General features: G+C 42.8%; 1 protein-coding gene and 1 pseudogene across 7 annotated transcripts in view; one reads left to right on the top strand and one right to left on the bottom strand.

The window, feature by feature from the left end:
* TTC13 (tetratricopeptide repeat domain 13) overlaps positions 1-12,732 on the top strand; it is an 81,045-nt gene that overhangs the window by 30,315 nt on the left and 37,998 nt on the right. For 3 of the 7 annotated variants that reach the window (XM_019419036.2, XM_019419032.2, XM_019419031.2), the window contains 4 exons: positions 5,637-5,702; positions 7,217-7,309; positions 9,992-10,108; positions 11,167-11,277. In XM_019419036.2, the coding sequence (XP_019274581.1) occupies positions 5,637-5,702; positions 7,217-7,309; positions 9,992-10,108; positions 11,167-11,277 (387 nt within the window). The remainder of the gene's footprint in view (positions 1-5,636; positions 5,703-7,216; positions 7,310-9,991; positions 10,109-11,166; positions 11,278-12,732) is intronic. The other 4 variants (XM_053910189.1, XM_019419033.2, XM_019419035.2 and 1 more) reach the window with 2 other exon arrangements.
* On the bottom strand, positions 471-610 carry LOC128772595 (small nucleolar RNA SNORA62/SNORA6 family; annotated as a pseudogene).

Genomic DNA, 12,732 nt, shown 5'->3' with positions numbered 1-12,732 from the left:
GAGCCCCCTTCAGATCCTCTGTGTCCCTCTCTCTGCCCATCTCCTGCTTGTACTCTCCTCAAAATAAATAAATATTTAAAAAAATAAAGTAAAATGCTGAACATTTGACAAAACGTAAATATTATTAGACTTGTAGTCTCAAAAATCTTTTGAAAAATGGGTGTTCTGAGCCCAATTTGTTTTTAGAAGTAAACATTGGTTTTTATCTGAAAATATAATGCATTATGACATTTCTTAAAGATCTTTGACTTCTTGTTAACATCCAAAGCCCATGATAGACAAAATAATAAACTTGTATCAATCAAGAAAGGTAAGAAAATCTGCCCTTTAAATTTAGGACCTCTTAATACTAGATTGTAACTGAAATAACAACCACAATAATCCCTTACAGATTCACACACTATTTAGGTTTCTGTATTCAATTTACTTTTTTTTTTTAGAATTACTTTTTTTTTTTTTTTTTTTTTTTTACATGTGGCAAGAATTACTATCAAACTCCACTCACTGGACCAGAGACTCTCATGGTGTTAGGGAAAGACTTGCCCCTTATGTAGAACACTACTGACACTTGTGAGTTCGTTGGCCAGCCAGTGGCCTCTAGAATTTCTTTTTATTTTTTTTTAAGTTTATTTATTTATTTTGAGAGAGAGTGAGCGCACAAGCGGTGGTGGGGGGTGGGAGGGAAGGGTGGTGCAGAGAGAAAGAGAGACAGAATCCCAAGCAGGCTCCACGCAGAGCCTGATGCGGGGCTCGAACTCATGAACTGTGAGATCATGACCTGAGCTGAGACCAAGGGTCAGATGTTTAACTGACTGTGCCACCCAGGTGCCCTAGAATTTCTTTTTAAACAGTATAGCAGGATGTATAATTACTGTTGTTGTTAAATAATAGATTTTGTTACTCGTCTTGATTGATACAACTTGTTATCTGTCACTGGCAGAACTGAAAGTCACCGCCACAAGCATCAGACCACGTGGGTGACCCAGAGGGAGGGCTGGGGAAGTGAGGCACGTGGGGCCACTGTAGGGTTCTCTGCCAGTGGCAGCCACATATAAAATCCTAAGGGCCAAAATAATGATGACCAAATTCAGGAAGTTGTCAGTGTTCAGATATTTGAACTGTTACAAACTGTTTAATGGCTATCTTTTAAAGGCTTGAAATCTTTTATTGCTATAAAATATTATAGCTGTGATTGCTGGTGGCCCACCTGGAGCCATTCCAATGGCACACGTGTCACCCTGCTTTGCCTTATGGAACTATGAATTGGCTTTTTTTCCAATCACGGTACCCCATTGTTTCTGGCCAGGTCATCTGCTTGCTCCCCCTATGAGAAGAGGAGGCCAGGCCAAGCTGACTTTGATCTGATAGTCTTTAATACTCATTAAAATCTTCTTGTCTGCCTAAAAAATGGCCAGTGATTGTTGTTAACTAACAACTGCTACATATTAAGACTCACGTGTCAGGCTAAGACTAAGTGTCACAAATCCAAACATGAGGATACATTCCCTTGAGGAGATTGTCACTGTGGGTGACAAATGTGCAGATACAGTATAATGAGTAATAAGAGAATGACTTCAATGGAATTATATCCGTTAAGAGGCTCCAACTCGACTGCATGCTTTCGCCTGATCCCTCCACACACCCCTACCCATAACTGAGAAGGAATCCCTAGTTGTGTGCCAGTGCCGCCCGGATCAATGGGTGGCACCCTCTTCACTGGCATACGTGAGTCCACCTGCTCCACACATCTGTGTGCTGCTGATTTCAGCACCAACTCTCTCTGGATAGCTCCCAAAGGACCTCTCCTGTCCCTCTGCTTCTCCTGCCTCTGGTCAAACCACAGCCAAGCCACTGTCACCTGCCAGATAACCGGTGCAGGCATGGTTGTCTGGCTTATCACCTCACACTCTCCACACACATGCACGCCATCCATACACGTACACTTTTGCACTTTAAAACACACACGTACTTTGCTGTTGTTTTTAGCTTAAAGATTAAAATCCTTAATAACGTCCCTGTCTACCTCTCCAAACTCATCTTGGAGCAGATGCTATACTTCCTGCTTGCCTTGGGGCCTTTGGCTCCCTCTGCCTGGACCAGCTACTCTGAGATGCCCTCACCTGTGACACATTTCATCCAAGGCACCTCTTCCTGGGGAAACCTTCCTAACCGTGTCTAGTCTTTATGCATTTGCTAACAGCACTATTTACTACTCTCGTTCTTACTGAACCCATGTAACTTTACATTTATGTTTGCGATTCTTTGGCTAAACTCCAAGAAGGCAAGAATCTTACCTTCTGTCTTTGTTTTTGGTGACTGTGGTATTCCTCACACATGAAACCAGACATGGCTGAAAGCTGGCCCTAAGTATTTGTTGACCAAATGACTAATGTCTGTACGGTATACAGTAGGGACCAAGGCAAAGGAGCTTATTTATTTTCCAGGGGAGTCTGGAAGGAGTCAGGGGAGAGGTGGTGTTTGAGCTGAGGCGGCGGGTGAGTGTTCCTGGCAGAGGGACTAGCATGTGTAGCACGCTGAGCTTGGGGGAGCGTCTTGTATCTGGGGAGCTATGAAGTAGTACTTGTCTACAGAGTACGAATTATGAGTGGAAAGTGGAAGGAGATGAGACTGAACAAGGCAAGAAAATGACCGATATTTTGTACCAAAGCATTTAGATGTTATCTCATTGTTTTTCAAATTGTGAGTTGCTGCCTTTTAGTAGGGCCTGAAATTGATTGGCAAGTGAAGACAAACACCTTTTAAAAAAATGAAACACACTAGAATAGAAACTAGAAGACTGCATGTCAATAGGAAGACTAGGTTTGACTTAGTGCAACTCTCATTTCTAATGCGTGTATGTGTGTGTGCGTGCATGTCACGGACATAATGTATGTGTATCCTGGGTAACGACGTAAAAGGCATTTTACTATGAGTTAGAGCCACAGTATGTTTGAATGTGGCTGTTGTAGGTATACAGGGTGTGTGGAGATGCCACTTCAGTAGAAGAACTATTTATTTACGTAAACTTTTTTTTTTTTTCTGATTTGCCCCTTATAATTTTTTTTTTTTTCAGTTTTAGGAGAAAAGCTTCTTAGATCATATATTTTGAGACATTACACATCTGAGAGCAGGTGTTCCTCTCACTGGAGAATGTCCTCAGAGGGGAAGAGCCATGTGGGCTCACTGCCCCCTGCCCCAGCCTGTACTACTTTCTGTGGACTGTTCTGTCTCTTGGCAGGTGGTATTGCTATGGAAACACATGAAGTCAATCTTACCTTAATTCCTCATCAGGAAACTGTTTTCCCTGCTCTTCCTCTCCCTCCATGCCTGTATCCCTCTCCCTCCAAACTAGCCTCTCTGCCTTTTTTATTTTTATTTATTTTTTTATATTTGAGAGAGAGACAGAGAGTGCGTAGGGGAGAGGCAGAGAGAGAGGGGGAGACACAGAATCCAAAGCAGGCTCCAGGCTCCGAGCTGTCAGCACAGAGCCCAACGCGGGGCTCGAACCCACGAACCGTGAGATCATACCTGAGCCGAAGTCGGACGCTCAACCGACTGAGCCACCCAGGTGCCCCACTCTCTGCCTTTTTTATTTTCCAGCCAGGGAGGATATTTAAATGTTTCAAGTGTTATTATCTCTGGGTGGCAGGATTATGGGGTGCCCTTCTCCTTTGTGCTTTTCCTCATTTTCTAGATTTTGCTGTAGTTTATAACAAGTATTCCAACTATTCATTTGAATAAAATGTTTTGTTTATAATAAACATGTCGATATTCTATAACGCATATTACTTAAAACATCTTTTTCCGACTATAAATGTATACATGTTTGTCTTGAACAAGGAAAAGGGATAGTAGTAAGTAGAGTGGGAACATAGCTCGTAATCCCACTCCCAAGAGAAAATTGCTGTTAGCATTTTGGAGCCTTCTTTTCTGTGCACGTACGGACCCACACAAATCTTTTATAAGTACTGTTTATAAAAGGAAGTGGCATTCCCCTGCAGTGCTATAACTTGGACTTTTTTCCCATGTAACGCATAGCATGGAGCCCTTCATGCCAGTCACATATAAGTTATAAATCCCAACTCCAAACAGAACCGTCTGGAGCCAGGGAAGTGGTTTAAGGGAGCAAAGTGGACTGCTGTGACGTAGAGGTGATGGGTGGGCTTCCGGGAAACTGATGAGTACACACCCCTCATCTAAGGAAGCCGCCAGTACTTAGCTCTAGTTTTTTTTTTTTTTTTTTCATGAGAGAATGCAAAAAATATGGGCTTATCTTTGCTGCATGTTTTGATTTTTCAAGTGAAGCTAGAGATCTTTCACTGTTTACTTGAATTTTTCCCATTTTTATACACCGTGAGCCGGTCTGCCGGCTGGGTTGAGGCCACTGATGCACCGGTTTGCTGCTTGATACGGGTGTACCTGATTCTGTTTCAAGTAGTCTTTTTTGTTTTCCAATATATGGAATCTTCTCGTTTATTTTTTCTCGTTATTGTTGGAGTTGCTGTGTCTTTTTCTGCAATGCGGGCAGACAACCTATCTCACATTTGAAACCGAATGATAGACTAGTCTACAAAGTGCCTCATCTGGTACAGTTCTGTTCAATTCTTTTTTCAACGTTTTTTATTTATTTTTGGGACAGAGAGAGACAGAGCATGAACGGGGGAGGGGCAGAGAGAGAGGGAGACACAGAATCGGAAACAGGCTCCAGGCTCTGAGCCATCAGCCCAGAGCCTGACGCGGGGCTCAAACTCACGGACCGCGAGATCGTGACCTGGCTGAAGTCGGACGCTTAACCGACTGCGCCACCCAGGCGCCCCCAGTTCCGTTCAATTCTTTAGCAGCATCAAGAGTTTCACCCCGGACGATATAGCCAGAAGCTCTATCTTCTTTCTTAAATGCAGAGGAAGGATTCCGAGAAGAGGTAGAAATTGCAGAGGCTAAATGTAGAAGAGAGACATTTCCCTCAGGAAGTGGGATGCTTCATACCACTGACCTGTTTGTGGGGACCTGGTGGCGAGGCAGAGGACCCTGTCCTTGGGCCTGAGGAGGGTTTCATCTAGTCCATCAGGGGGCAGCTTGCAGAAAGGGTCTGATTCCTATTCTGACATACAGCATAAAGGACTGCATTCACCCCAACCGATTGTGGAGTGGACTTGTTTCTTGTTGCTCGATGGAGTTGGCACTGGGAGATTCTTCCCTTTTCAGATGATTTCATGACTGTGCGAGGGGACAAACTGGGAAGAAGCATTGCCCAGTGCTTCGCGCCTAACCGTTTATTTCCCCAGGCCTCCGTTTCCCCACCCAGAGCACACGATCGCGGACGCTGCCGGTCATAGGGTTGTTGAGAGGATGTTTTAAAGGAGATGACCGTGTGACAGAAACTAGCACAGGGCTCGTTAATGTTGGTTCTCTTTATTATTTTTTTTTAACGCAAAGAACCTTCATCACGTGTCTCATTCAAATGAGCCCCAAGCACACTGACTCTTCTGGTTGGGGACCGCGTGTGGACGTATGTGTGGCAGTAGCATAAACTAGAGCTTGTTGCTTGCGGCGTTCACGCGCTTTACGCAGAAACTGATTTGTTTTGTTTTGTTTTGTTTATAGTTTTTGACGTGTTTCTGTTTTGGTCTGACTAGGAGGAGCCTGATCTGGTTAGTGCAATTTATGGCCGAGGGATAGCCTATGGAAAGAAGGGATTACATGTGAGTATGGAATAGCTCCTCTTGCCATAGTGCCTAACATGACCTGACCTGGACCAGGGTTCCGACAGAACCGCTCCCTGTTGATTGAGTGCCGACGGACACACAGTGGGGGCACGCCAGTTCCCGCCTGAGAACGTGGTTTTAGAGAATGTACTCAACATCACATGGCCAGGAAGGTGGGAGCGGGGGACTGGGGATCTCTACCCAGGGCTCCTGGGGGTCCGTCTTGCCATGTGCTCTAAAAGGACAGCCTTGCCAGCCTAAATTGTACTTCATGATGAGCTGGACATAGAGCAAGGAAAGTATGAGACCTTAACTGAATTCCCAAGAAATATTCATTGGTAGAAGTGGAGTCTAGGGATGCATCGTGCAGGAGGACTTAGAATCTGAGTTTCTTTCACAATTTTTAAAGGTTGGATAAAAGACCAAAAGGGTTTGTTTGGTTTTTTTTTTTTTGATAAAGATTATTTTTATTTGTTATCATGTATTATACTCTCCCCCAGATAAGTATATCGTTTTCACCTTCTTCCCCTTATTTCTCTGGGGAATGCAGAAGGAGGGTTATAATAGACATATCTTACGCAACAAAGGCACCATGGTTTAAACATGAAGATTTTCCTGAGACTATATGGTAAATAAGGAAATAGTTTAAGATTCAGATCTTTGTATTTTCAGTTAGAATATTATACACAAACTATTCTGTTGTCCTATTGTATATTAGAAATACTCAAATTAATGATGATTGAAGGAGAAGCATCACTTTTGTCTTTGCCAATTTAAAAAATTGTACGAATCAGGTGCTGGCCTATTGGTGAAATTTTATATAATATTTGTATACTTCTGAGACATAGAGGACTGAGAACGAACTCAGATCTGGGAATGACAGAGGTTTAGGAAGGAAGCAGTGTTACATTCAGAGCATCGATAAATGACAGAAGTTGTCAGCGATGAGCTTCTTCCCAATTCTCCTCTCTTTTAATTTTATATCTCGACATGAAATTTCCTTGTATCTTTAATGCATTTTTAATGTAAAAGTGACATGCTCATATTTCTAATATAAAAATAACATGAAAATTTTAAAGACAACTTACCTGGACTTCCTAAGGCGTAGGTATGGAGGCTTAGGGGTTTTGACGGACACTGACTCGGTCCCTTTGTACCCCCATGTTGTCACTGGTCAGCATCATTTTGCATGCTGCTATCCATCCACATACTCATCCATTGAAATTCATTGATTCAGTGTTTAAATAGGTTCAATTTAGAAAATAACCTACCATCAGTGGAACTTGTGATATGTAGCCAGGTCTAATGGGCTACTGATGGGTAGGTAGACTTGAGTGAGTTAAATAATCATAACTGAATTTAAACCAGCAGCTCTTTATCTAGAAGCTAAGTTCATATTTACTTCTAAGTAAGTAGTTATATCTTTACTAAATTTTTAGTTTTTTCAGAAAAACTATTGAACCTGATTTTGAGTAACAGTGTATCTCATACTAAGCTAATGCCTTTTCAAGGACATTAAGAATGCTGAACTTGCTCTGTTCGAATTGAGCCGAGTAATTACCTTGGAACCAGATCGTCCAGAGGTATTTGAACAGCGAGCAGAAGTGAGTGCGGTTTTCTTTTTCCCTCTGTCGTTATTGGATTAGTTGAATCTCAGATTTTTTTTCCTATTATTTTATGACTTATACATTTTAAAGCTCCCTTATCTATTGCATTTTCCTCCATAGGTACTTTATGCCTTTAAACGTGGTTGAAATTACTAGAAAATTATGGACTGACTGAGAGATACTCCTGATTTAACATTTAATAGTAATATTTAGTATTAAAATATGTGGTTATAACATGTACTATTACTGTCAGTGTTCATGTTTACTCTATCTATGACATACTTTAGTCAAACAGTATGACAGTTTGGTCAGAATGAAATTTATAACCATTACAAGTGCGTGCGTGTGTGTGTGTGTGTGTGTGTGTGTGTGTATACGCTTATGTACAATTCTTGGGAGATGTACTTATCTACATAGAGACATAGAGCAGGTAAGGGTGACCAAAACCAGACCTTGAAGGAACTTAGGACTTGAAGTGGAGACAGAAATAACTTGGTGAAAATACCAGGTAGTATTTGTGATGGGAGACGGGAAGAGGAAATGCTTCTTCGGGAACAGAGAGACGTGGTGTGTCAGAGCTTGGGGGAGGCTGGCAGGGGCAGGGTGGGGGTGTGTCTGCCGAGGCCTCACTGAACAGATGATGCTAGAGCCAATCAGAGCCCACATCTTGGGGGACAAGGTGGAGAAAGGGTATTCAGATCAGAAAAAGGAGTGTGTGGTGAGGCATTCCTTTTAATAAAACGTGTTCCTCTTACCATTTGCATAATATAATTATAAACTACCCAGATTTCATTTTACCGCTCATTTAACCATATCAAATGCTTTAGAATTTGTTAATGTGTTCACACTGGCTAAAACTTAACTTTTAGTCATCTGACATAATGGGATTTCATAGTTGAACTAAAGGAAAAATGACTTGTTTCCTCTTATGGGGGAGAAAACTTAGAAGTAAAGAAAACACTAAATGTGTTAGTAATTTAACAACTGTATTTCCGATGTTTGTATTCTCAAAATTACAGTGTCTAAAGTTATAGTTCAGTCTCACAAAGTGAATTTTATGTCTTATTGGGAATTTGGGTTTCTGAATAAAATTCTTTCTCAGTTAATGATATAATTCCTTATCTCTTGTCTATTTTGGATTGTAACCATAAGGGTTAAGGGACTGTAATTTGTTCGTTACTGCACGAGAGCCTTGTTGGTATTTAGGGTGAGATTTGGTGATATCTGCTCTGGGGAGGGGTGCTGATGCTTTTTCCCTCCATTACTCTGATGTCATGTTAAAATGTTACGGTAAAGCATGAATTCATTAAGTGTGCATAGAAAGAAGACTTGTTCAGCAGCTTCAGAGGTTTCTCAAAAGCTACTCAAAAAGCTTCTCATATCTACTCAAAAGCTAGTCGTGTACCCAAAAGTGATATTGGTAATCCAAAAAGTAATTTTCAATGATCTTCAATATATATAGTGATATTCCTCTTTCCTGGCATCATTAGGCAACCATATCACTACAAAGTGGTTTTTCTAGCTAAATTACAGCTTACCGTTTACATACGTCTGAAATTATTTGATGAGAAATCTTTCTCTTTCATCCTTGCTGCGATAGTCTGTGTTTAATGAACATCATTCAACCTTTTTTTAGTTACTCAGGTCATTATTATGAATGTTGATTATTGTGCTGAGGTGTGGTGATTCAGTTATGTACATAGGGGTTATGAACTAGGTAGGGATGTTCTTTCTTCCAAAATCTAACCCCAGACTGCTAGGCTTTTTGAATTCTCAGGTGTATATTCCGTAATTTCTTTCTTTCCTTTTTCTGAGCTTCCATTCTTGCCACTGGTGATGTGCCTGCCAGAATCCTCTCTCTTTTGCTGGTTTTCGGTTCCTGCAGAGAAGGAAACCACGTAGTAGAACCTGATGGAAATGACCTATATTCTAAGAGCAAAATTAACCCGAATTTCAGGACATTTGCTCAGGATGAAATGCTTGAGCTTGATTGCATGAGTCCTGATAACCCATTTTGGATTTTCTCACGTCCTCTTGGTGTAGTTTTGCATTCTCAACTGTCTTCTGTGTTGTCATTGTCACCTGCACACAGCTGACTGCTGCATCACCAGGGTTTCCCAAACAAGCCTGCGGACCTTTGTTCTTCCGCCGTGCAGATCTTGACCGATGAGCTGGGAGCTAACACAAAGGGACTCCCAAAACACCCGGAGTCTTAGATTGTCAGTCAGCCCTTAGTGCCACAGAGGTCATAGCTAAAGACCATGAAGGACTCTAATCTGTGTCTGTCAGTTTCTCTGCTCTTAATGGCTCAAAGTCATCCTTCAGATTAACTTTGAAATGCTAAATTTTGTTTTGAAAGATAAGGATAGGTTGAGAAAAAAAGGGTCACATTTCAAGAAAAGCGACATCTGTTGTGACCCAGACCACGAAACCGTGACAAAGCCATTGCTGTAGTTCTAGTTCGTCAGCCTCCCTGTCTGCGGGACAAAGATCGGCAGCCCCTAGGCCTGTTGACTTTGAACCTCACTGCGTAGTATGTGGGGTCAAGGATTCTTGCTGCTGGGAAAGTAATCTTGTGAGTGGGGTGTGGTGACGTGGAATTGAAAAGTCAAGAACGTTGGCAGTTTGGGGGTTTGTCACTGGAAGATTTCTCCGCTAATGACATGTTTGGGTTTATAGATTCTGTCCCCTCTGGGACGAATTAATGAAGCAGTGAATGATCTCACCAAAGCTATTCAGCTGCAGCCCTCAGCACGGCTGTACAGACACCGGGGGACCCTGTACTTCATATCAGAGGTGAGTTATTTTTGCCTTGAAATGTTTCTTTTGTGATAATAGAGACTTCGCTTTTCTGTTCACTTCAGAAAGCTGCTCTTTGATAGATGTGGGTTCGGGGCTGCATAATAATATGCTTGTGACACAAGACAGTCATAAAAGCACTTTCTTTAGCTGAAATTGAACCCAGCGGAGAAACGTTAAGTACCAAGAGTACATTGTCTTGTTTGAACTGTCAGCAGTGACTAATTCTAGACTCGGGGAAAAAGAAAGAGAAAATGAAGAGATTTGGTTCATTGACTGTACTTCAGCCTTTTTTGCACATGTCAGCACAGGGAAACAGGTGCACATGTTACCGACGTGATTGTGAAACTGAAAGGCACAGTTGGAATTTCCTCGGGGAGCAAGAGCCATAACTGGAACCAACGTGGCTTCTCAGACCGTAGCTTGTCGGTGGCAGTGACCCAGATCTGGCAAGATTATCTTTTATCATCATAGTGGTATCTCTGATTGCCGCCATTATTTGCGTGGGTTTACGTAACTTCAGGAACAATTTTCTATTGCAAGAGAAAATGGGTATGAAAACAATCTCAGCATAACACACGTTAAGGTTGACCTATGGCACGATCATTTTAGAAGTGTTCAGTGTAGTAAGATGCTAGGACCAGAAAATAATTTGTTAAGTTTCTCTGACAGATTATGATTTTAATAATACTGTTTTTATAAATAATCTTTTTTTTAATGTTTATTTATTTTTGAGAGAGAGAGAGAGAGACAGAGCATGAGCAGGGGAGGGACAGGGGGAGAGAGACCATAAATAATCTTTTTGTAGTTGAGACAGCGTATTTAAATTAAACCTTTGCAGGATTTTCCCCATCACTTTCTTAAGAAAACCCACTGTTTCAACGAATAGGATAAGCATTCAGCTGATATTTATGGTCATGAAATGTTCCCTTTAAAGCCGAAGAGGGCATAGAATGAAATGGGATTTTTTTTTCCCTCTACCAATCAAAAGTAGGAAATGTCTAAATATCTAATGAATGCTACTCTCTTTTTTTCCCTTGCTCTCCTTTCTGTAGGACTATGCGACCGCCCACGAAGATTTTCAGCAGTCCCTAGAGCTGAACAAAAACCAGCCTATAGCTATGCTATACAAAGGTCTAACTTTCTTTCACAGAGGACTTTTGAAGGTGAAAGTATTACACAATATGTGCACCATATAATGATTCTGCTTTTCTCTCAAGGGTGGGAAGACTTTAATGGGATTCCACTTGGCCTGTTTGCAAATGGCATCTCACGTGTCCACCTAATTGGTTTATTTTAGGAAGGAGTTTGAGTCAGTGTATTTATTGAGCTCCTACTATCTGGTGCAGACGGGAAAAGGATAAATAGGGAGAAAGAATTCTTTGCACTTTATGCTTAGGAAGGATACAGTTCACCAAGTTCCCCTCCCCCCCCCCACCCCCCGACGTATAATTTATCATATGGTAAATACACGAAAAAAAGTAGTGTAAACTAAGCGCTTTGGAAACAGGGATAGGAAGGATTCACTTAAGCTGCGGGGTTAGAGAAGGTTCCAGAGAGCAAGTGGACGTTGTCCTCGGCCTTGCAGGCGGAGTGGATTGGGGGCAGCCAGCTACTTCAGGCAGAGAGAAAGCATGAGTGCTGGCATAGAACATGGAGGTACGGCCAGTTTGCGGCATAGCAAGGAGGTTTGAGTGGAAGGGAGTTGAGCTGTCAGGTCGGCCGAGGGGAAGCCCCCAAAGTGTCTAGAGTGCTATGCTGAGCATCTTGATTTTAATTTGTAGGCCCAGAGAGCTGTAAAATCTAGCTTTGGGGGAAAGGATGTCATTGAGACCCAATCTGCTATTTAGGATGTGGATTCTGACAACCCAGTGGCTGGGGGGCTTAGGGGCAGAGGACCACGGGGAGACACGGGTAGCTGGAGACCTGATCGGACTCCTGGGGGCTCCAAGAGTGGGTCTGGAGACATTACTACAACAAGCACATTGCTGCTGCCGCCTGGAGATTGCTGTTGGGGGCAAGGAGTTGAAGGAAATAGAAAAGGTGTCGTCCAAGCCGATTGATGTGTGGAGAGGCAGTGTCACCTCTGGCCTGGCCCTGCCTCCTGTCCTTGGGCTGGCACTCTCTGGGCGTGTTGAGGACCTATGGTGCAAGAGCCTTATCTTGGGGCAGAGACCTGGCTGGGAGTCGGGAGGGGAGCTCTGGTCTCTCACCGTGGCCTCCTCGGCGCCCACAGCCGGCACAGGGTCAGAGCTCTGGTGCAGGACCCACCCGAGCCGTCCGTTTGAAGACAGGCCGGCCTAAGAGTCAGCCTGGGTAGGTGAAAAACGCTTAATGCTGTCTGGCAGGTCAAGAGAGCCTGCAAAAGAGAAGGTTGTTCTTTACCTTAACTTTGAAAGCTGTGATGAATCTCAGGAGCGCGTGGCAGGAAAGAGTGCTCTGGCAGAAAGAACGTGCATTTTATTACGGAATGTGGTTCCGAGGATCACGCCCACACTCTTGGGGGGTAGGCACAGTTGACCTTTAAAAAGGCCACATGTTGTAAACCCTCAGCATCATGGGCGGTGCCTGTCACATAGTAGGTGCTCAATAAGTACTAGTGGACTGAATGAATTTCAAGG

Source organism: Panthera pardus, unplaced genomic scaffold, assembly GCF_024362965.1.
Source record: "Panthera pardus isolate Hobbes unplaced genomic scaffold, ASM2436296v1 HiC_scaffold_22, whole genome shotgun sequence".
Classification (NCBI taxonomy): Eukaryota; Metazoa; Chordata; class Mammalia; order Carnivora; family Felidae; genus Panthera; species Panthera pardus.
The sequence above is the reverse complement of the archived record's forward strand: the minus strand, read 5'-3'. Positions and strand labels throughout refer to the sequence as shown.